The sequence below is a fragment of the Camarhynchus parvulus genome, chromosome 14 (genome assembly GCF_901933205.1).
Source record: "Camarhynchus parvulus chromosome 14, STF_HiC, whole genome shotgun sequence".
NCBI classification, from domain to species: Eukaryota; Metazoa; Chordata; class Aves; order Passeriformes; family Thraupidae; genus Camarhynchus; species Camarhynchus parvulus.
Window position 1 is genome coordinate 941869 of NC_044584.1, and position 23116 is coordinate 964984.

General features: G+C 58.9%; 2 protein-coding genes across 3 annotated transcripts; one reads left to right on the forward strand and one right to left on the reverse strand.

The window, feature by feature from the left end:
• The first annotated feature begins 487 nt into the window (after positions 1 to 487).
• Positions 488 to 1144, forward strand: PERCC1 (proline and glutamate rich with coiled coil 1). The gene has a single exon (XM_030958413.1). It carries the CDS (start codon positions 488 to 490, stop codon positions 1142 to 1144), a length of 657 nt encoding a protein of 218 aa, XP_030814273.1.
• A 697-nt stretch (positions 1145 to 1841) lies between these two features.
• CLCN7 (chloride voltage-gated channel 7) lies at positions 1842 to 22437 on the reverse strand. Of its 2 annotated transcripts, XM_030958001.1 has the most exons (25): positions 22258 to 22437; positions 15065 to 15136; positions 14440 to 14511; positions 14142 to 14207; positions 13408 to 13540; positions 12915 to 13024; positions 12191 to 12271; positions 11618 to 11680; positions 10875 to 10958; positions 10640 to 10733; positions 9699 to 9763; positions 9219 to 9335; positions 8859 to 8913; positions 8307 to 8367; positions 7711 to 7849; positions 7376 to 7469; positions 5995 to 6164; positions 5643 to 5694; positions 4799 to 4926; positions 4570 to 4655; positions 3948 to 4080; positions 3795 to 3854; positions 3279 to 3455; positions 3097 to 3177; positions 1842 to 2961 (listed from the first exon to the last, which is right to left on the reverse strand). In XM_030958001.1, the coding sequence occupies exons 1-25, from the start codon at positions 22384 to 22386 to the stop codon at positions 2875 to 2877; spliced, it is 2409 nt and encodes an 802-aa protein (XP_030813861.1). In that variant the 5' UTR covers positions 22387 to 22437; the 3' UTR covers positions 1842 to 2874. The 2 variants fall into 2 exon arrangements, with proteins under 2 accessions (XP_030813861.1, XP_030813862.1); XM_030958002.1 differs by lacking the exon at positions 15065 to 15136 and having other exon boundaries at positions 22258 to 22436.
• Between the last annotated feature and the right edge of the window lie 679 nt (positions 22438 to 23116).

Here is a 23116-nt window from a genome sequence, read left to right on the forward strand (position 1 = left end):
CCCCACGTCCCATGACTTAGGGAGATTCCCGTTGTCCCACACCCCATGGCTTGGTGGGGACATCCCAGTTGCTTGATGTCCCAGGATTCAGTTAGAATATCCTCACTGTCCCACGTCCCCATTGTAGGGGAATGGCATCTCTGCTACTCCATGTCCCACGACTCAGGGTTATGCTTCCATCGCCCCATATCCCAAGTTTTGGTGGGGACACCCCTGCTGCCTGCTGTCCCAGGGCTGAGTGGGGCTGTCCCAGGGGGAATACCCCCAACTGCCCCCTTCCCCACAGCTTGGTGGGTACATCCCACACCCCGTTATTGGTGCAGGGATCCTACATCCCTGCTGCCCCGTGGCACCACCTTGGCCATGGTGTGGCACAGCCCGGTCCCCTGGGCTCTCAGGGCTGCTGGGCGGTGTGTCAGGGCTGTGTCACCCTGACCCCGCCGTCCCTGTCGCAGGGTGACTCCCGGGGGTGCCTCTGAGCGCTGGCATGGCCGCGGGTGTCATCCAGCCCCGGGCCGAGCTGCGGCTGCCCTCGCCCTTCCCGCACGGCCTCCTGCTGCCCGCGCACCCTGAGCCCGACTTCCCCGACCTCTCCGAGGAGGAGGAGGAGGAAGAAGAAGAGGAGGAAGAGGAAGAGGAGGACGTGGAAGCAGTGGAGGAGAGCGTGAGGCCGGAGCTGGCCGGAGTCTCCAGCACTGCCGAGACCACGCTGCGTCTCCTCAAGTTCTCGGAGCTCATCAGCTGCGACATCCAGCGCTACTTCGGGCGGCGGGGCCGGGAGGAGGCGGCCGGGAGCCGCCCGGTGCCCGCGGACTGCGGCTCGGCCCCGGCCGTGCCCGAGGCGCCGCGGGGCAGCCCGGGGGCCGCGCACAGGCTGGGCCCGCTGGCCGAGCTCTTCGAGTACGGCGTGCACCGCTGCCTGCCCGGCGGCAGGAGCCAGCGGCTGCACAGGAAGTACGGCCACATCACCCCCATGCACCGCAGGAAGCTGCCGCCCTCCTTCTGGAAAGAGCCGGGCCCTACCAGCCTGCTCCACAGCGGCCCCCCCGACTTCAGCGACCTCCTGGCCACCTGGACAGTGGAGCCGGGGCCGGAGCTGCCGGGCCGCCCGGGGCTGGAGGCAGAGCCCTTCGCGGGGCTGTGACCCCAGCGTGGCCCCGGTGCCGCCACGTGCCACCCGGTTAATGATAAACCCGGTGGCCCCAGTGCCAGCCCCGGGGCACTTGGAGCGGCCGGGCCCAAGCCGGTGACGGGACGAGTGAATAAATGACTCCCGCCAGGCAGCAGCGTGTGCCATGTCCTTTGCCAGCCGCCACCGGGCTGTCCCTGCTGCCAGGACAAAGGGCCACCACGGCTTGGCAGGACCTGGGGGCTGCTGGCAGCAGCGGGAGGAGCCGGGCAGGGAAGAGCAGGGCAGCGCGGAGCCGAGGGAGCCAGCAGCCCGTGTTTACTCTGGGCCCAAGGCGGTGGATCCCAGCCCTTATCTCGGCTGCGCCGGGGCAAAGGGCGAGCGGGGCCTCATAAAGCACCCGGCTGTCAGCACACAGGGGACCCAGCGCTGCCCTGGGGACCCACTGTGCCCTACAGCTCCCCTGCCCCAGAGCACGGCTGGCTCTTCTTCCCCACGGCCAGACCTGGCTGTTACCAGGGCCCAGCTGAGGCATCCTCTGCTTTGTGTTGGTGTTGAAAGGGAAAAGGAGCCGGGAAGGGGCAGCCAGCCCCCACACCCCAGCCTGTGCCCTCCCGGCAGCAGGAGTGGGGACAGGGCTCCGTTCAGCCCCGAGGGAAGAAGGGAAGCAAGAGACAGGCAGCTGCACAATAAAAGTACAAACAGACTTTATTTCAACACAGATCCTGCAGTCAAAAGCCTCTCCAGGCACCAGGTGAGGAAGGGGCAGTCCCAGGGCAGGGGGCAGGGCAATGCCAAGGAGAGGAGCAAGGATAGGGGAAGACAGGAAAAGTGAGGTGCCAGGGCTGGCTTTGCTCCCACCCCCGGCCAAATCCAGGACTGGTGGTGGGGTTTGGGGTGCCTGGAAGGGCCCAGGGTGCTGGAAAGGGCCAGAACAGACCCCAGGAGCGACTCTGGATCCCGGTGTGGGAGCAGCAGTGGTGGGAGGACTGCAGGAGTGGCAGAGGGGCACAGGCTGCAGGACCAACATCTCCCCAGTGCAGGCAGCTCTCCCCTCCCCATCTGTGCCCCAAATCCCAGGGGTGTCTCCCCACACATGGGTTGGGGTCAGAGTGGCTGAGGGAGCCAAGAAAGAGCCAGAGGCAGCAGCTGCAGAACCAGGGGAGCCCTTTTATTGCACAACCAAGCAGGGCACATCCCCCTCCTCAGTGCCAAGGAGCAGGGAGGAACCCCAGAGCTCAGCCCAACCCAGCAAGCAGGACCACAGGGCAGCAGGGAACGGGGGCCTGGGGGCAGGAAGGAACCCCACCATGTCCCCTCTGCTCCTCTCACAGGCCCTGCAGCCGAAGCTTGGGCAGGGCTAAGTCCCAGACAGCCCAGACTGGGTGGATGAGGCAACAGAGGCCACGTGTGGTGTCAGAGAACCGTGCCCAGCTCAGTAGGGCAGCCCTGCTCCCCATGGAACACTCCAGCCTTCACCCAACCTTCAAGGAGAGCCTATTCCAGGAGCTAACGGAGCCAAGGGTGAATTTTGATCCCTCAGGGAAGCAGAGGAAGGGGTGACAAGAGGAGGCAGTAGATGTGGGAAGGCAGCAGCAGGCAGGAGGGCCAGGGCAGCACGGCCATGGCAGTGCTCCAGGCACTGTGACGCCTGCAGGGACTGGCCCAGTCCTCTCCCCACCTCCTGCAAAAGGGGGTCCCCAGCTCCCAGGGGCCGGGGCACATCTCTGCTGGGCCACACTGCCTCACGTCTGTGCCAGAGAGAGCTCCTCCAGGCCCTCCTTCCCCAGCCGGTACCTGGCGAGGTCCTTGCGGGTCACCATTCCCACCACCTGCCACAACAGGGACAGGGTCAGCCTGATAGCGACAGGGAGCTCACAGGCTGACACAGAGCCTGGGGACAGCATGTCCCTGTCCCCTGGAGGATGTCCCCCCAGGCTGCTGGCACACAGCGAGCAGGGACTCACCTCGTTGCGATTGTCCACGACCACCAAGTGCCGCAGGCCCAGCGCTCGGAAGAGCTTGAACACCCGGGGCAGGGACGCCTCCTGCAAGGCAGAACGGGCTGGGGGGGCTGCAGCACCCCCAGGCAGCCCCCACTGCCCACCCTGAGCCCTGGGGGGCTGGCAGAGGGGTCCCTGGGCGTTACCTGGGGCACGGTGTAGGGCGAGGGGTTCATGAACTCGCTGAGGTCAATCATGCACTCGCGCTCGTCCTGGGAGACGTGGATGGACTGGATGGGGGGGAAGCGGGGGTAGGCGTCCCGAAAATCCTTCAGCTTCAGCCGCCGCTGCACCAGGCTCAGGTTGGCCCTTTCCACAAAAACCTGGGCAGGAAAGAGAGGGCTGGGGACTGTCCCACAGAGCTCACAGGCACTGAGACAGTGCACAGGGCCAGGGAGGGAAAAGGGCAGAAGGGTGGGACGGACAGATGGACCATCTGCAGGAGCACAGCCTGTTTGCCACTCACTCAGGGTTTGTGAGCCCAGAGGGGTGCAGGATGATGTGGGGTAACCCCACCACCAAATGGCAGCACCCACCATCCCCCTGGGCGAGCTGAGGGAGATGACAGGGACCCTCTGCCAGCTGAGCAAGGCAGGCAGCAAGGGGCCTGAGACAGGACTGGGACAGCAGACACAACCCAGTCTCCAGGCAGCAGCACCCACCTTGTGCTTCAGCAGGACGATGAGCTGGGAACGCAGGATCAGACCCCGCAGCCCCGCAACCTGCAACAGGCGCCGTGTGTGAGGGTCCCCACTGCAGCCAGCCCTCGGGGGGCCAGCCCAGCTGCAGCCCCTCCCCAGGAACACCCAGCCTGCCTGCGTGGTGTCGGGGTTGCTCTCCACCACGGGGAAGCCGTTGTGGTTGGAGGAGGTGTCACTGAGGATGTCCACGACCGTGCCCACGCGCTCGATCCTCCGCAGGCAGGTGACAGGAGTGCTCATCACCTCCCTGCAGGGAGAGCTCTGGGTGAAACACAGCCCCAAGGCAGCACACACTGAATCCTGCAATCACACGCTGGCTTGCTGGCAAGGGACCTATAAGCTCATCTCATTCCAAACCCTTCCCATGGGCAGGGACACCTTCCACTATCCCAGGTGACTCTAAGCACCATCCAACCTGCCCTTGGACAATTCCAGGGACTTAGGGGCAGCCACAGCTTCTCTGGGTAACCTGTGCCAGGGCCTCAGCACCCTCACACCCCAAACATCCCCCCCAACACAAATGACTCCTCAGTGCTGATGCCTCCTCTGTCCCCAAAAGCTGCCAGGGAGACAGGAAGGAACACACTGCAGGTCACATCCCTGCTGGGGAAGAAGCTGAGCTGTGGTACCAGGGGACAGCAGGTTCCTGTGACCAAAAGGTCACCACCTCCACTCCCAGCTCAGGCCAACACTGGGGTCCAAAGGCTGCTGCCACAGCCATGCCCAGCCCACCTACCTGGCTGTGAGGGAGTGGGATGTCACTGGGGCCTCCCAGTGCAGGAAGGGGACACTTTGCAGCTGGATGTGCATGTCATACAGCCCCTGCAACAAGAGCCAAGCCATCAGGAGAAACCTGGTGAGATGGCAAAGGCCAGAGCCAGGCAGCAGCTCATCCCTTAGAGCGAGCACATGCCTGTCCTGGCCCCCCATGGCCCCCCAGCCCTGGGGAGCACAGCAGCCCTCACCTCCACAAAGTAGTCTCCCACAATCTTTGCTGTCATCAGCACCAGCATGATGGGGAAGCCGTAGGTGACGTTGCCTGTCGCCTCCATCATGATGACGGTGAGACTCAGGGTCATGCGCACGATCCCGCCTGCCAGAGGCACCCAGGGGGTTTAGGGGGGCAAGGAAACACAGAGTGAGGGCATCACAGAGCACCTGAGGGCCCTGAATCTCTCAGTGACCCCCCAGTGACCCACAGAGAGTGAGGGCTGTAACTATGATATTTTCTGAAAAATCCTTTCTTTAGGATTTTTCCTCTTGAGAAGCTGAGAGGCCTCAGGAACAAAATGTAAACAATGGTTATCTGCTGCTGTGGGATGCAACAGGTGCATCTGTGATTGGTCTCATGTGGTTGTTTCTAATTAATGGCCAATCACAGTCAGCTAGCTTGGATTCTTTTTCTGAGACACAAGCTTTTATTATTATTCTTTCTTTTTCTATTCTTAGCTAGCTTTTGGATGAAATATTTTATTTTTTTAGTATAGTTTTAATATAATATATATCATAAAATAATAAATCAAGCCTTCTGAAACATGGAGTCAGATCCTCATCTCTTCCCTCACCCTAAGACCCCTGTGAACACCATCACAGAGAGCATCACAGAGCACCTGAGGGCCCTGAATCTCCCAGTGATCCAGGACTGCCCACCCAGGGTGAGCCCAGCCCTCACTGTGCCTGGCAGGGTGATGAGGGAGCTGACAGCCAGGCTTCAGCTGGGAAGGAAGCTGGAAGCTGTCAGGGAAGCAGGGAATGCTTTTTTCCCATGACATCTTTAGCCCAACCAGCACTGTGCCATGGGGAACTCACCCAGCTGTGCAGCAGCTCCCATCAGGGCGTACTTCCCAGGATCAGCCCAGATCTGAGCACAGGAAAGGAAAGGAGCCAAGTCACCTGCTGGCTCCAGGGCATTCAGAGATTGTCAGCAGAGTCCTGGCCCCCAAACCCCCTCCAAAGTGGGGAGAGCTGCCTGAACAACCCAGCTGCTGGCAGGGCTCCACTGGGAGGTGGAGAGGCCCAGACCCAGCTCATGAAGACACCAAGCAAGCAGCCAGCCCACTTCAGAGCTCTCAGCCAGCTCCAGGCACGCTGCCTGAGCCTGCCAACAGCCCAGCAGCGAGGGAGGAGGGCAGGGTGCCAGGGCTGCCCAGGCAGCACTCACCGAGCCCTTGGTCAGGTAGGACAGGGAGATGCCAAAGAGCCTCCCCCAGGCTGCCCCGATCAGCAGCGAGGGGATGAAGACCCCTGCAGACACTGTCAGGCCATAGGTCCAGCAGGCCAGGAAGAAATACATCAGTGTGAACATGCCCAGTGTCATGGGGTTGTAGGAGCCTGGGGTGGGGACAGAGCAGAGTCAGTGCTGGTCCCACAGCCCAGGGGACGCTGTGATGGGCAGCAGCAGCCCCACCATTCACTCCCAGCAGAGAGAGCCCCTCTTCTTGGGCTGCACCTCCTGCCCTGGCAGCACAGGTACAGCCCTTCAAACTGGCTGTTCAGGTTATTTCTGCCCCCTCCAGCACCCCCACCCAGCCAGGGCCATCCCAAGCCCTCACATCCCATTTTCCCATCCCATGACTTGTCCCCTTGCAGCCCTGTGGTTCCCAGACTCCCATGATGAACTTCAAAGCCCCAAGGGAGGGACTGCCAGGGCTGAAGGACAAGGTTGGGAGGACACAATCCCACTGCCAGCTTTGGGATCAACTGAGCAGGACATGTCCTGCAAAGTCCCTCCCATCTTGCAGCTCCCACAGCTGCTCCAGCCAGTGCCATGCCGCCCTACAGCACAGGCTGTGCCATCCCAGTGAGACCCTACTGACCCCACAGCCCAGCTAAGTGCTATTTTGGGCTTGCTGAGCAGCCCAATCTGGTTTAAACAAGCACTTTGCAACCCCTCCTTCAGACAGCAGCCTTGAGCCAGGGAGGAGCCAGCTCTGCAGGAGCAGCCCCAAGACACAGCATGGTCATCTTGGTCATCTCCTGGCTGCAGGTGGCCAAGCTGCACCCCCTGGGCTGAGGATCTCTCTGCTCCCCACCCTCGTGCAGCTGGGCACAGAACTCAGATTCCACAGCAGGCAGAGGAGATGCTGGGGTTACACCAGGTCCAAGGAAAGTGGAGCTAGAACCTGGGAACCAAACTGCATTTCCCAAACAAATCCAAAGCCCAAGATCCACCTCCACAACCTGCCCAGAAGGTAAAGTCATTATGGGGCAAGTGGCCCTGCTAATTAAGAAAACATCCCAGCAACATTTCCAGGACAGACTTCAGACAGACAGCAAGGGTCAGACATGCCCCCACACAACTCAGAAGCAGCACAGCCTGCAAATGTGCACAACCAAAACCAGGTCCTTGGCCCCACAGCCCTTTGGCTGAGCTCAGAGGTGCCACCAGGCACCGCACCCATCCCTCCTCCTTCCACCACTGCAGCACAGCGCTCTGTGAAGCCCTCAGGGGCTGATCATGCTCTGCCTTGTCCCAGCAGTGCCCAAGGCACACATGGACCCTCTCTGCTGACGTTCAAGGCCTCCCTGCTGGGTGCACTGACCTGGAGGGTCATGGAACAGGTTGACCACGCTCTTCTCAGGTGTGTTGAAGAAGGCAGTGGCCATGGAGTTGTACTCTCCATCAGCACAGAAAAGCTGAAAAGGCGAGATAAGAAAGGGTTGGAAGTGGCAGGGAAGGCTGGGGGACGTGTGCCAGCGAGGAGCAGCTCTGGGCAGGGAGGACACCTACAGCATCCTTGTGTCTCCAGCTCTGCCTGCACTGGAGGGATCAGCTGCGAGGTGCAGTGCCCCAAACCCAGCAGGGTCTTGTCTCCCTGCTGAGCCCCCCAGGCTCAGGGTGCCCCCCAGCCTGAATGCATTCTGCAGCAGGTCCTACCTGCAGGGGATATGCCACAGAGCTCCCCTGGATGGGCTGGCAATCTCTGGAGCAGTAAATCATGACAAAGCCCACAGTCGCTGTCACTGCTGCCACCAGCATGGCCTCAACCACCTGCAGGCAGGGCCTGTGGATGTACCTGTGAACACAGGAGTGACAGTGGCACCCAGGGGTGTGGGCAGCACCAGCACAGCCTGGCTGGGCATGTCACATCAGGCACGTGACAGCCTGGCTGCCTCTGCTCCCTGCCCAGACCCTGCCAGGCTGTCCTGCTGCTTGAGAAGCTGCTGACAGGTAATGGCTGGGTCAGACTGGTCTCAGTTGGCTTTAGCAGCTCTCTCCCTTCTCTGAGTCCTCTCAGAGCACATGACAGTCAGGTCTGCAGTGTCTGCACCTCTCTGGGGCCCTCCAGTCACCGGAGGGAAATATTTGGCAGGGTCAGAGCAGTGCTGGGATGCTGCAGGGCACAGCCACAGGCAGTGAGAGGCACGTGGCACCTTTCAGGAACTGCTGCTGCTCACATTAAATGAGAGATTACAGCCATGCTCCATGTGCGAAACCCACATCAATCCCCTTCATGACCTGTGGGCTCTTACCTGATCCGGAACATTGTCAGCCAGTAATTGAGGGCATTGAACAGGGCTCCGAGGATCCCACCTGCAAATGGGAGGGAGGAAAAGCTCAGCACGCAGGACCCAGGCTGCCCACCACACAGGGAACCTCTGAAGATCACCCACAACCCATGCAGAGTGACCAGCAGCACATGTGGGCGCTGCCCCTGCAGGCAGCCAGGACCTGGCACCAGCAGGAGCCTGGCACCAGCAGCAGGGGCCAATGTCACAGTGCTGGCTCCAGGCAGGCAAAGGACAGGCCAAATCCATGGGGATAAGGGCAGCTCACACGGCAGCTCACACGACTGCAACACACTGATCCTGCCAACATGGGTTAAAGGGGCTTGACTTTGCTCCTAGGGTTGGGCCAGGATCCAGCTCTCATCCCTGCACAAGCCCCACAAGCAGCCTCTGCTCCAGAATTTAATGGATTCCCCATTTTCCCCAGGAAACTGGACACCAAAGCTCTTTAGACCCAGACAGAGAACAGAGGAAATTATTCAGACGAATCAAATGGAAAGAGCAGCATTCTCTTACCAACCACTCCCATAAAGATGAAGATAGGAATTTCCTGGATTGTGTATCCCATTTTCTGCAAGCAAGAAAGAAGTGGGTTTCACATCTCCTGGCACATTTGCAGGCCCACAATCAGTCACTGACTGCTGGGACATCACAACTCTGTGCTGGCACAAAGCTCCCAGAGTCTCCCCTGAACAGCCCAGAGCCTCCAGAAATTCCTTCTGCTGGGGCTGGTGGAGCTGAGATCTGGCCAGACCCCACAGCCTGCTCAGGCAGAGCCTGCAGGTCGAGGTTATAGACAAATTGATGTCCCCAAAGCTGCTGAGGGCTGTGTCCAACCCCTCCCCAGAGCCCTGCATGGGGAATACCTGTGCCTACCTCGTTGTCAAATCTGCCAAAGTTGATGAGCCCAGGGCTGGAGAGATCCCAGGCGTTGCCGTGGTAAACACTCAGGACAGAGTTCAGCGTGAAGGTGGAGATCATGGAGGCAAAGAACTGGAAGGAGATGCAGCCCAGAGTCACTGCCAAGTGCCCCCAGCCCCACTTGCTCACCACATGCCCCAAACCACCCCCAAGGCCCTTGGGCAGGGCTTGGTGCCCATGGTGTGCTGGGGACAGGAGGTCACATTCCCTGTGGTGGCACTCTGGGCAGCTTAGGCTGACCAGGGTCTGGCTTCTCCTTTTGCCTCTCTGTTGCCCTGGGGCAAGGAGCTCAGCCAGGCCCAAATTCAGCCCCTGAGGAGCAGGGCACAGGAGGGGAGCTGGGATGCTGTTCCTGGAGCAGGGGTGTCAGGGCACCCAGGAAAGGCAATGCCTCACACCAGAACCAGCAGCTCCCCACTGCCTTCCAGCACTTACAATTCTCCACGTCAGGAACTGGTTCCAGAATGAAGCCCCTTCCTCCAAGCTGAACAGGACACCCCCTGCAAACACAAGATACAACATCTACACAAGGGAATGTGCCACAGCCCCTTGGCTCCAGCAGCAGCCAAGCACGCAGGCCATGTGCCCACTCTGCCCAGACCCTGTCACAGGCAAGCTCTGACCAAGCCATCAGTGATGCACTGACCACAAAAAAGCCATTCTCCACCCCAGGGAGGCAACATTTGGGGTCTGAGGCAGATGAGCCCCTTGGGCAGGGCCAACACCTGCATGGCCTGGCAGGAAAACTTGCAAGGTCCCTGCAGTGCCCCATGCACATCCCAACAGCTGCCTCCAAGCAGGTGGGAGCAACCTCCTGACGAAATCCATGTCCAGGCACTGCTCAGTGCCAGACAGCATCAACTCAAAATGAAATAAAACAGACTCAAGACAAAGTCATCAGTGAAGTTCAAAATATTAGACTAGAAATTTCAACATCAAAAATACAAGAAATCTCACCCTAGAAATGTTTGAAATAGAAGATGACAGAACAAAAAAAATCAAACCACAAAACATACAGCTTCAAAGCAAAGTCAACACCTTACAAAATTACAGCAGCTTTTAAAAGACATCAATTAAGTCCAATCTGTTTTAAGAATTACAAATTATAAACTTACTCCACTTTTGAACATACCTAAGAGAAGACCATAATATCAAATGTCCAAGAACTTTAACTTTGACCCTTTAAAACTCAGACACATTGTTGTACTCCAAAAAACCCATTTTTCCTCACAGTGTTAAAAAAAACCAACTTTATAATCTCATATTTCAGTGAGACTCTTCTGTAAAAAAATCCTTTGTTAATATAAAATAAAAATAATATAAAAATACAAATAATATTAAAAAATCCTTTGTTAATAATAAAATAAGACACGCACCCACGGGGGCACCGAAGGCGGCCGAGACGCCGGCGGCAGCTCCGGCCGACACAAAATCTCTCTTCTCTGTGTCCCTGCGGAAGTACTCGAAGATCTGAAACAGCAGTGAGGGCACCTTTAGGGTTGGGCACAGGCTTGAGCTTAGGCAAGACCCAGGGGATGAGAGGGATGATGCCAAGTCACCAGTGGGAACAGCACAGAGGGGCACCTGCACCCCTGGGAGCTCCACACCAACCTTGAAGTCTCGCTTTAAGGACGTGGATCTTCCCTGGGAGATGCCAGCAGCAATCACGGATCCAGAGTGAATCATGGGTCCTTCCTAAGGGCCAGAGAGCACAGTGAGGCTGGGCAAGGAAGAACAGGCATGGCTGGATGCTGCTCAGCAGCTTGCAGTCCTGAAGCTGGATTGGGAGTATATCCCTCAGGGAAATACAGACCCTGATGTTTTCCCCCTTCCCATCCTGGAGGCGTTCAAGACAGGTTGGACAGAACTCTGAGCAACTTGGTCTACTGAACGGTGTTTCTGCCCATGGCAGGGGTTTGGAATGAGATGATCTTTAGGATCTCTTCCAACCTAAACCATTCCATGGTTTTATGAAATCCTTATCCTGGCATGTGCCTCCCTTGCCCACCTCCTGTGGAAAGAAGTGTTTCCCTTGCCTGCCTTCAATCCCAGCAGGCCAGAAAGGTCCCAATGGGGCACCCAACTCTCCCCCATCTACTGTTTGCAGGGACAGCCACTGATGGACAGGGGCTGCTGCTCTCTGCCCTCAGCCAAGCCACACACAGGCTGGCACGGTGGCACCACGTGCCCCAGGGGCTCCCCAAGCTTGGCAGTGCCAGTCACCTTGGCCAGCAGACACTAGGGAATAACACTGGGAAGTCACCACAGGGCCCCCAGCACAGGAGCAGTGACAGGCTGTGACACAAGTGCCAGCAGCAGGGACCAACACATCAGCAGCACTTTGTGCACATCACCTTCCCAACAGCCAGGCCGCCGACCACCGAGAGGATGACCCCGCAGACTTTGATCACCAGGGTCTGCACAAGAGAGAGGGACACAGCATGTCACAGGGGTGTCACACAGCAGAGAGGGACACAGCATGTCACAGGGGTGCCACACAGCAGAGAGGGACACAGCATGTCACAGGGGTGCCACACAGCAGAGAAGGACACTCCATGTCACAGGGGTGCCACACAGCAGAGAAGGACACCCCATGTCACAGGGGTGGCACGAGGACCACGGCCATGGCAGCCACAGGGGACACAGACCCAGTGGGCCCCAGGCATGGGAGGAGCCAATGACCCCAGGGAACTCGTGATTCTCATCCCCTCCCACTGTGGCAAACAGGGTTGGTCAATTTTCTTCTTGGCCAGAGCAAAAGTCTACCCAAAGCTGCTCTTCCCAGTGCCAGGGCAGGAGATGTAACCTCTGGGCACTGGGAGGAACAGCCATGGAGCTGGGAGCTCCTGCAGGGCCACAGGGTGGGCAGGGACCACTCCAGGACCACACAATGTGCCCAGGCCATCCCAGCACCTCCTGCTTCCTACCTTGAGCCGGACAACATGTGGAATCTTCACACCATTGAGGTAACATTTGATCTGGGGAATGCCACTGCCAGCTGCCACGGGCTGCAGGGAGCAGGGAGAGCTGTCACACACAGGATGGGGACACAGTAGCCACCTTACCCCTGTCACACAGCACGCCCTCAGGGTGGCTCTGAGGTGAGGCCAAAGCTGATCAACAGGCTCTGGAGATGGGCTTGAGGGAGACTTCCTAAGGGCAAATGTGCCAAGGAAAAGGAGCTGGATGGGTTCTTGGGGACACTGAGGTGTTCCCCCACCCTGTCACAGCTACAGAATGGTCACACTTGGTTGCCAGGGAGAGCAAAGGCAAAGCCACAAGGAAGGCACTGTGGATTAGAGTGATCCATGGGGAGTCCCAGACTCTGGCTCTGTCCTCCAGAGGCACCCAGCCAGACTGGTCAGTGCTGGTACTGGGATACACCCAACACAGAGAGGCTGAGCTAGGGCCAAGGCTTGGGAGAGCTGCACCCCTGCCAAGGCTGGAGCACAGCCTCTGCCCCAGGCTGCCAGCACATCCCAGCAGCCTGCCAGCCCCACAGAACCCCCACAGCACAGCACCCGGGAGCTGGGGCTACCAGGAGCCAAACTGGCAGAAACACATTCACTGGTCACAAAATTCTGCATGTTTTGTGGTAACATGACCCTGCTTTGCCCATGTAAAGAAGCCAGAACAGTTCCAGACTCTTACCTCTATGAAGGCAACAATCAGAGAGCCCACCATCACCACGCTGGCATTCAGGGTGGCCCAGAGCAACAGGGAGAAAGAGAGGCCTCCTTTGGTTGTGAACTTGTCAATGTCTGGGGCAGCAGCTCAAGGAAAAGCCAGCATTGCTTGGGTACCATCCCTCCCACCACAGCGTCTCACAGAATCACAGGGTGACATGGGCTGGATGCCACCTTAAAATCCATCTAGCTCCAACCCCCTGCCATGGGCAGGGATGCCATTCACTAGACCAGGCTGCTCCAAGCCCACTGTCACTTGGAGCACCCAGGGCAGCTGAAATGAGCCTCCTCTGTCACAGCAGTGCCCAGGCACAGCTCAGCCCTGCAGAGCAGCTGGGCAGCAGAGTCTGTGCCACCAAACTGGAGCGAGGAAGCGCTGCCCCCTTCCCCCAGGACCCCTCTCTCACAGCTCCCAGCAGATCCCAGAGGCCCCAGCAGGCAGTGCTCTGTGAGGATACTGTCCTTCACCACCCGGTACTTGAGGCCAGCCAGGTTCTCCACCACGATGTCGATGAAGCAGGCGACGAGGCCGGTGAGGATGCCGATCATGGCGCAGATCACCCAGCGCTTGATCTCCACCGTGCGGAAAGCCTGAGGGGCAGGAGCCCTCCCAGCCTGCTGCCAGCCAGCCTGGCACCCAGGGCACCCTGCCACCTCCCCCTGCCTGCCATCTAGGGCACCCCAATGTGTTCCCAAGCCTGGGAAGCTCTGAGCAGAGCCACGGAGCAGCAATGCTGGCTGACCCAGCGAAGCCTGGACCCAATTTTCTGATTTTAAGCAGTGCTCTTGTTCCTCTGTGGGATCCCTAAGATGCTTTTCCAGCTTGCCTGCCTCCATTAGGCCCATCCTCTTGGGGTTCTTGCTGTGGCACTGATTCCCAAAGCCCCCAGGGCAGATGTTTCACACGATTCCAGAAGTCCCTCTGCTCAGGGACCTGCCCCATGCCACCAGGCAGTGCCACCATGTGCACCCAGATTAGCTCCCATTCCAACCACCTCATGCTGGGTCCTTGATCCTGTGGTTTCACAGCTTGTCTCAAGCTGGTCAGTGCCCATAACCCCATCCCAGCTCCACCTAGGCTTTAAGCACAACCTCCTCTGGCCCAGAGAAGCCCCCAGCAGCTGGGCAGGGGGAACAGCTTCCCTTGTCCACCCCAGCTGAGATGATCTGTGGGCAGCCCAGCAAGACTCACCGCATGGTTTATCCTCCTCTCCTCCTCCAGGAATAGCTGGTTTTCACTGTTGTCATAGTCCAAGCTCTAGTTTAGGAAGGGGAGATGCTGTTATTGTCTACCACCAGTCAAAGAGACCCCCATGCTGGGGAGGGCTGCCCTCTGCTCCTCACCCTGCTCCTGTTATCATTTTCTTTCCTCCATTCCACTCTTTCTGCACTGAAACTGCCCTCATGGGGCAGCTGTGAGCCCTGGCCCTTCACACCTCACCTGCTGCACCCCAGAGGGCAGACACAAGATGGGGCAGACGGGCACCTACCTCATACTTGAGTGACAGCAGCTTCTCATTGTGGGGGATCTCGTTGGGACGCTGCCGAGGGACCTCTGTCTCCTGTGGGATGGGATGCACAGCTCAGGATGGTCAGGTGAGAGTCCAGCCCTCCCATCCACATACAACTGTTAGTTTAACTCCTTCTGATGCTCAGGAGATGCACAGAGGACTGCAGGTGCAAGCTGCCTGGCAGGCAGGGATCTGGGATGATTTTCCACCACTTGGTGGATGTGTGGGATTTAAGGCAGCTGGACCAGGGGTGCACCCTCAGCAAGCACCACTGCCACACTAACCTGGCACTGAACACAAGCAGCTCCATGCCCTGGTGGAGGGCAACCTTTCAGCTCAGCAGGAAATTCCTTAGGCCAAAAGCACAGAGCTATTTCAAGCAAACCCATGGTTTTGGGCAGAAACCAAATTCTCAAACGCCTGTGACCATTCCCAGCTCCGAATTAGGGCATTTACTGAGGATCCCAGAGGGGCCCCTGGGCCAGCAGCAGCTGAGGTCACCCAGCCCAGGAAGACCTGAACAAGCTGAATGTGAAGGAGGGAACAGCAGCAGGAGGAAGGGAAGGGGTCCCAGTAACAGTGGGCCCCTCTCTGTGCCGCTCACCAGCTCATGAATGTCCTCATTGAGGTCCACATTGCTCAGCTGCCCGATGCGCAGGAAGGAGGAAGGAGTGAGCTGAGGAGAGGAGGGGAAATGAGGTCAGCTGCTGAAAGCACTCCAAATCTCTCAGGAGGATGGAGCAGGGCTGCCAGATGCTCGTGCTCTGCCTCCCTCGCTGAGCTCTGCCTGCCCCCCAAACGCAGCACCCTGCTCTCAGAGGAGGTGGCACCCAACACCCTGGAGGGAACCAGAGGCAGCAGCAGCCTGCCAGGCTTTGGGTGAGCTGCTCCAACCTGTCAGCTGGCAGAGCCAGCTCACCTGGGGAGTGCCAGCAGCAGCGGCTCACTGGGGACTGGCCACCAGCAGCCCCTGGCACGGACAAACCCGTGCTGAGCAGCACGTTCCACACTGCCCTGGGACTGGGGAGGGACAGAGCCCCTGCACAACGTGCCACCTGCACAGCCACAAGCTCACCACGACGTGCCCTCAGCTGCCAGGCCCGGCCAGCAGCAAGGGACAGCTGAGGACACGTCTGGCTCTGCCACCTGCCACCAGCCAGGAGAGGAGCACACCACGTCAGTGTTTGTCACCCCCCGAGCAGCTGGGACCAGAGTGACAGCCAGGCTGGCTGCCAGCCAGGAGACACAGCAGGAAGTGGGCACACTGCTCCTGCACAGCCCTGGGGACTCTGGTGTCTCTCTGAGGCAGCCCTGCTGTGATGCTGGGGAGCAGCATTTGCATCTCCCTCTGGGGAGCAGCTTCTCCTTTCACTGGTGATCACTCAGGGTTTTTGCTGGCAGTGCAGTTGCACAGCACGGGACTTTTTTGACTTTTTGGGCACCTCTGTCTCCTGGATTAGGCAAGCAGGGGCTTGGGCTGCAGCTGAGCAGTGTCACAGGGGGACCCAGCTGGAGCAGGCAGGCTGCTGTCACTCTTCCAGCCCCACAGGGATGCACAAGGATCCGAGCACTGTCCCCAGGAACAGCCCAAACACCATTCCTCAGCATTAAGATCTTCCCCTCCAGAGCCTCACCCCTCCGCAGCAGCCAGGTTAAAGACCTGGAGGATAAAAGAGGGATGGTGAGAGCAAGAGCAGGGCTCTGGCCTGCTGGTGTCTCTGCTGGCAGGTCCCAGCCCCAGCCCCTCGCTGCTTTAATCCCCACGATCCCGTCTGGAACGTGAGCCCAGAGCCGCTGGGAGCCCTGCACTCACTGCAGAGGAAGAATATCCCTTTGTGTTTGCAGTCTGACCTATTTTCCCATTTTTCCCTCTGCTCCACATTCCCCTTCACTCCCTGACCTGCAGATGGGTTCTGCCCCAGCTTCTCAAGCCCTCTCTGGTGCCCTTTAGCCCCCAGTGCTCCATGCTGCCATTGCCAGGCACCGCTTTGGCAAAACCAGCCTGGGCTTTGCTTCTGGGCCCTGATAGCTCCACATTCCCAGTGATAAGGATCCAAATGGAGCCTTTTCCCAGCAGTCAGAGCACACCACAGTGGATTTCTAAGAGCTGGGTACACACAAAGCTGTCACCTCCCTGAACTCAGGGCCATGAGCTGGGTACGGGAGCTGCCAGTGCCCAGCTGCTCTGAGATCCCAGCCGGGCCCCCACCATCCCAGGGAGGGGGAAGGACACATTGTCCCAGGGACAAAGCTGACACCTTGCAGAGGAACACACCCCCACCAGGACTGAGGAAGCACAAGGATTTGAGGCTCCTGTAGGTGCCACACATCCAGGGCAAGATCAAGGCAAGGAGATGGAAAATGTCACTCATGCCATGTCCCTTGTGTAAAGCCTCAGGCAGGACCAGCCCTCCAGGGAAAATTCTCCTTGGAATTTTCTGCAGGGGGTCTGCAGACAGACCAAATGTGGCTGAACCAGTGACACCCCACCCTGTTCCCCCTTCCCTGTGGAGAGAGCAGCCAGGGCACAGCAGCTCAGCCCCACTGACTGAGCACCAGCAGGACACAAGCACAGATGGAGGGAAAGGAGGAGCAGTGGAACCTGAAGCTGAACTTAGACAAGCAGCACATTTTTAATATCCTCCCCCTGAGCCCTGGCACCCCTGTGGTATCTGCAAGCAGAGGCCTGGCTCCTGTCTCACCACCACAGGGACCACATGCCAGGAGGGCAGGAAAGAGCTAATTCAGCAGCACCCAAGAATGATAAGAGCAAAAAGAGAGATTCAGGCAGTCTGGAGCCAAGAGAAAAGGTTATTTGTGCACAGCTCAAAGACTCCCTGAGCAATGCCCTCCTTGGGATGTTTTCAAACTCAGCCAAGGCAGCTGCTGATCCCGGGGACGTGTGATGCTGGTGTGACTGTGCTGTGATTATCTCCACATAAAAACATGCACTGCTGCCAAAACCCAGAGGGCACAGAGGGGTTAACAGCTCTCCTGCCCCAGGAGAGGCTCTGGGACATGCTGAGCCTCACTCTGCCAGTGCCACACGAGCACTGAGCCCTCAGCCCAGTCGGGTGGTAAAGGTAATTTCATCCTGAGCTCTGCAAAGAGATGTCTGGAGCCTTGGTCTGAATCAAAATAAGTTATCATCAGTGTTAGTGGGCAGGAATGCTGGCAGGCAGGGCTGCTCCTCCAAGGGACCTCACCAGGCTGCAGGGAAGCCCCCAAATGCAAGAGAGGCAAATACAAAGCCCTGCACCTGGGATGGAGGAGTCCCAGTGGTCAGGAAGCAGCTCAGTTGAAAAAGACTTGCAGTGACTTGGTGGGTGAGTGAAGAGGTGTCAGAGGCACAGACCTGGAGGGGAGGTGGCCAAGCCCCTCCTGGGTGGTGCCAGACCACTGCCAGGTCTGGGGAAGGGACCCCACACCTCCACCTGGCACCTGCCACAGCACACCTGGGACTTGGCACCCAGTTTGGGCTGCCTGGGACAGAAAAGGCACAGAAAGTGACCTCAGCAAGAGAGTTAGGGGCTGGAGCACATGGCAGGACACACAAGGAGAAGCTGGTGCTTCTCAGGGAGTTCTTCATGCCATCTCCAGCCACCCAACAAGGGGTTACAGGCAGGACAAAGCCAGACTTCCCTGAAGCTTTGCACTGATGGGACAAGGAGCAGCGGATAAACTGCAGCAAGGGAACTTCTGCTCAGATATCAGAGCCAAATGTTCACCCTGTGGCTGGTGACAACTGAACTTGGGAGCAAACAGGGGGCAGAGTAGTTCCCAAAGCTCCTCTGGGTGTGTCCCTCAGGGATCTGCTCTGAGCAGGGGCTGGACTGGAGCCCCTGGCTGCAGCCCCCTCAGGGACTCTGAGCTCCCCTTTTCATGCTGGCACCCACTCTGAGACCAGCAAGAGCCAACTGAGGATCAACCTCAACACAAAAACAATCTAGCAGAAGATCTCAACCACCACCTTCCAATCATGCCCTGGGTGCATGATCCCCACGATCCCGGCCAGGCTGGGGGATCCCCATGATCCAAACCAGACTGTGGGATCCCCACGATCCAAACCAGACTGTGGGATCCCCATGATCCAGGCCAGGCTGGGGGATCCCCATGATCCAAACCAGACTGTGGGATCCCCATGATCCAAACCAGACTGTGGGATCCCCATGATCCAGGCCAGGCAACCAAGCTATGTCCCCAAACATTGCTCTGGAGAACCATCAATAGGGAGTGTCTGACTCTGCTCCACAGCCCATTTCCACAGGGATGAGGCAGGTCCTCCCTGCAGGACAGGACCCAGCATGAGGAGAGGCCCCTAGACACTGTCCCTTGTCACCATCCCGTGCTCAGTAAGGAACTGGCAGCACGTGACTTTGCGTTATCGATGAGATAAAGCCCAGCACAGACCACAGAAGCTGTGGGAGGGAAGGAGGAGGATTTCCAGCCCCCAGGGCCCCTCTTAGCTGCAGATCACTCTGCCCCTCGTACCAGGCTGGGTGGAAAACTCCAGGCTGTGTCACCAGTGTGTCACCAGCACGAGGACCCTGTCACTGGCTCCAGCAGCAAATGGGGGAGATGAGCTGCAGGGCTTTTCACCTTTTTGACCCTCTGACACACAGCCACAGCTGGGACAGGCTCCAAACCCACCCAGCATCATCCCCAAAATGCTTCACAGCAGGACACAACAGGGCTCCTCACCTCCAGGCTCATAACAGGGGAGAAAGCACCAGGACTCTCCCCAAGGTGTCACCACTTGGGTTTTGCTTTTGCTTCCAGGCTCCTGCTGCCACTGCCAGGGCACAGCTGCTGCTTGACCCTCACCTCCACCAGGATGGGAAGACATTGCCCTGGCCTTTCCCTTGGCACAGGAGCAGCACAAGGATGAGGCATTGCCACAATCACCATTGGCTTGAGCAACCTGCAGAAAACTCCTGAAGTTCCCGTGCTGGGGGAAGCTCCTGCCACCACCCCAGGGCAGTGGCTCTCCAGGGCAGTCACCCCCAGGCTCACCAGGGCAGGCACAAGCAGCCTCAGTGCCAGTAACCTGGGCTGTGCAATCTGCAGCCCATCTGCCAGGAATCAGGGCTCACCCAGCACTCACACTTCCCTTTTTCTGCCTCCTCCCACCAAGATTTCTTGATTGCAGCCTGGCCGCTTTTGTTCACCTCGTTACTTGAGATGAAAGAAAATGAGACCAGCAACATCCAGAGATGCAGAATAAACACACAGGGGCTGAGAAGGGGCTAAGAAGGACAACCTGCCCAGCAGCAGCCTGGTTTTCATGGTGGTGAGCCCTTGCTGCAGGAGCTTCAAACCAACCCCAAAGTCAAGGCACTTCAGCACAAATATCTTTGATGGTAGCGAAGGAGAAACGTTCTTCCACAAAAAAATGCCTCATGATGGAAATTGGCTGCTCTTACTAACGTTTTCCACCCACTTCCCAGCCTGAGAACCAACACACGTGGCTGAGGAGAGGGACAGCCCCCAGCAGGCCCAATGCTCAGAGACACAACTGCCTCTCACCCCTGGCTCACCATGATCACAGTCCCCACCACCTTGTAAACGGCCTGGAGGAGGATGAGAGTGGCAATGAGATGGAATGTTGGAAGAACACAGGATTGCTGCTCTGTTGGGACCCTGTTCTATCAGATTCACATCAAGCACCTTTGAGGCAAGGCTCTGGGTAGGAAAACTCATTCTTTGGTGCTAAAAGGTGCTCCAGGCACCAGAAAGAGGTGCCTGTGAGAGGATGAAGGCTTGGCCAGCCCAGCTGGCCCCAAAGCAGAGCAGAGCTCAGGGACAGGCCCCTCACAGCCCTCACAGCCACAGGGGTGTTTATCCAGCCTCTCTTCACCTCCCACCCAGCAGAACTCGACCTCAGTCCCTCTCAGCTGGGATCTGCAGCCCCGTGTTTCCTCTGGGCACCTCAAGATCACTTTCATTTCCATTTAACAAGCACGTGACAAAGGGAACAAGTGATGTTAGGGGACATTTTTACTGTATAACCACAACCCAGGTTGAAATCTCCCCGGAGCTAAGCAGCTCCAGCCTCTCTTTATCTCTCCCCCAAAGCTGTCCTGCCTTCCTGCTTCAATCCACACGACTGGAAGTCATCTGGGGCACAGGGAGAGGCACTGCCCAACACCAAAATACAGCCCCAGCCCTACAGAGACACCCCAGCTGCCACTGCCAGGGGCACCTGTGCTCTGGAGCTCCAGCAAGGCGCTCCCTCTCCTCCTTGCCACGGAAAATGCCACCAGTACCATGTCACAGCTGGGACCTGAGCTGCCTGCCCTGTGACAATAAATCACATCTCTTGTAGGGCTGGGTGTCCAGCTCCAGCTGCCCCTGCTGCAGCAGGCCTCAGGCACTTCTTCCAAACCAGCAGGAAAAGCCTTTCCCAATGACCCCCAGCCATGAGATCTGCTTAATCCCTCCTCCCACACCCTTCAAACCCCCAGAACTCCCCGTGTGCTGCAAATACACGGGCTCCTGTCGCACTGCCCAGCAGGATTGCTTTTATTTTCACCCCAGAACAGCTGCCATGGCACAGCTGCCATTCCCTGCTCCCAGAGCACTACACAAGGCTCTTCCAGCCTAACGAGCCCTGCGTTTCCCTCTAATTAGCCCGCTGTTCTGACTTGCCCAGGAGCAGGGCAGCACACAATCGTGCTGGGCCAGACATCCCCGCTCACAGCTGCCACAAGCTGGCCCTGCTCCTCCCTATCCGAGCTCAGGTCTGCACAGGAAATTCCCAGGATGCCACCTGGAAGCAATGCCTGTCCCAGCTGGTGCTGGCACAAAGTGCTCCATGGTCCCACCCTGCCCTCCCACCCTCAGCTTCACTCTGGAGCAGCTGCTGAGGGCCTCAGTTTTCTTCACGGAGCTGCAGGAGGGGGAGAGAACACCAGGCCTGAGGGCACACTGGAGAGAAGTTCTGCTCATTTAATTACCCCAAATTAACTTGGAAGTGGAACTTGGAAGGAACTGCCCTTCTGCTGTGACATGGCCCACCTTGGACCTGCTTTTTGCCAGAGCAGCTCCATCCATCCCACAGGACACCCTGCACCACTGCAGTGATGGAGGCTCTCGTGTCTGAGCCCTGCCTGGTGATCAGCAGCATGCCAGGCATCAGGCTCCCACAGAAAGGCGTTTTTAACAGAAATTCACTTAGCACAAGTTAATTTTACATGGACAGATACAGACAGAACAAGGGGGAAGGGCTTCAAACGAAACAAAAGGAGAATAGATTGGATGTCAGTAGGAAATGAGGGTGCTGAGGCCCTGGCACAGGGTACCCAGAGAAGCTGTGGCTGCCCCTGGATCCCTGGAAGTGTTCAAAGCCAGGTTGGGCAGGGCTTGGAGCAGCCTGGCCTAGTGGAAGGTGTCCCTGCCCACAGAGGGGTAGGACAGGATGAGTTTTAGATCTCTTCCCACCCAATCCACGCCGAGACTCCCAGAATGAGGAGCAGCCCCAGCGGGCAGGAGCCGGGCCCTGCTCAGCGCACGGTGCTGCTGCCAGGGACCGTCCCAGGGCGGGGGAGCAGCGGGGATGGAGCCGCTGGGCACTGACCCAGCCCCAGCTCAGCTTTTCCCCCGTGAGTGCCCCGTGCCCCGGCCACGGCTCCCCCCGGTTCTGCTTTCCCAGCCCGGAGCGACCCCGACCGCCGCCGCCCAGCCCCGGGGCACCGAACGCGTTAAACACGACACGGGAGGGAGGGGGCGAACACTCGGCCCCGGCCCGCTCCGTGCTCCCTCCGCCGCGGAGCCGCCGCTCCCGGGGGCGGGACCCACCTGCCGGCCGCTGCCCGCCGCACCCGGGCCGCTACCGTTGAGCAGCGGGGTGGTTTCGCCCGCACGCCCGTCCTCGTCGTCGTCGCGGTCGCGGCCGGACCAGGACACCTTCTTGGCGACGTTGGCCATGCGGGGCGGCGGCGGCGGCGGCTGCTCCGCCGGGCCTGCCCCGCCGCGCGGTCATGTGACCGCCGCCGCCATCACGTGCCCGGCAGGGCGGCCGGGGGCGCCCCGAGGCACCATGGGAGTTGTAGTTCCGGCGGGGGGCCGCGCCCGGAATGAATGGGAATGGAATGGAATGGAATGGAATAGGATAGGATTAGGGTAGGATAGGATAGGATTAGGATAGGATTAGGACAGGACAGGACAGGACAGGACAGGACAGGACAGGACAGGACAGGATAGGATAGGATAGGATAGGATAGGATAGGATAGGATAGGATAGGATAGGATAGGATAGGATAGGATAGGATGGGATAGGATAGGATGGGATGGGACGGGCTGAGCGGGACCCCGGTGGCGGCGGCCCGAGAGATTGCGAGGCTTTGCCCCCCGCACACCCAGCCGGCAGCACGGCCCCGCCGTCCCCGGGAACGGCCAGAACCGACGCTGCTCCAGCTCTCCAGGCGCAGAATTCCTCAGAGCAGACACTGGGGAGCGAGTGTGCTTCGCCTCATGGAGCAGCACAGCTCGGGCCAAAGCCCCGCCCCGCGAAGAGCCCCGCGGGCAGCGGCAGCGCACGGCACCGGCAGCGGCGGCGGCGGCGCTGGCTCAGCCGGTCACGCTGTCCCGTGCTCCGCTTCCCCTGCTCTGATCAGCGGCAGGGAACGAGCAGCGCCAGCCGCTCGGGCTGCCCGGG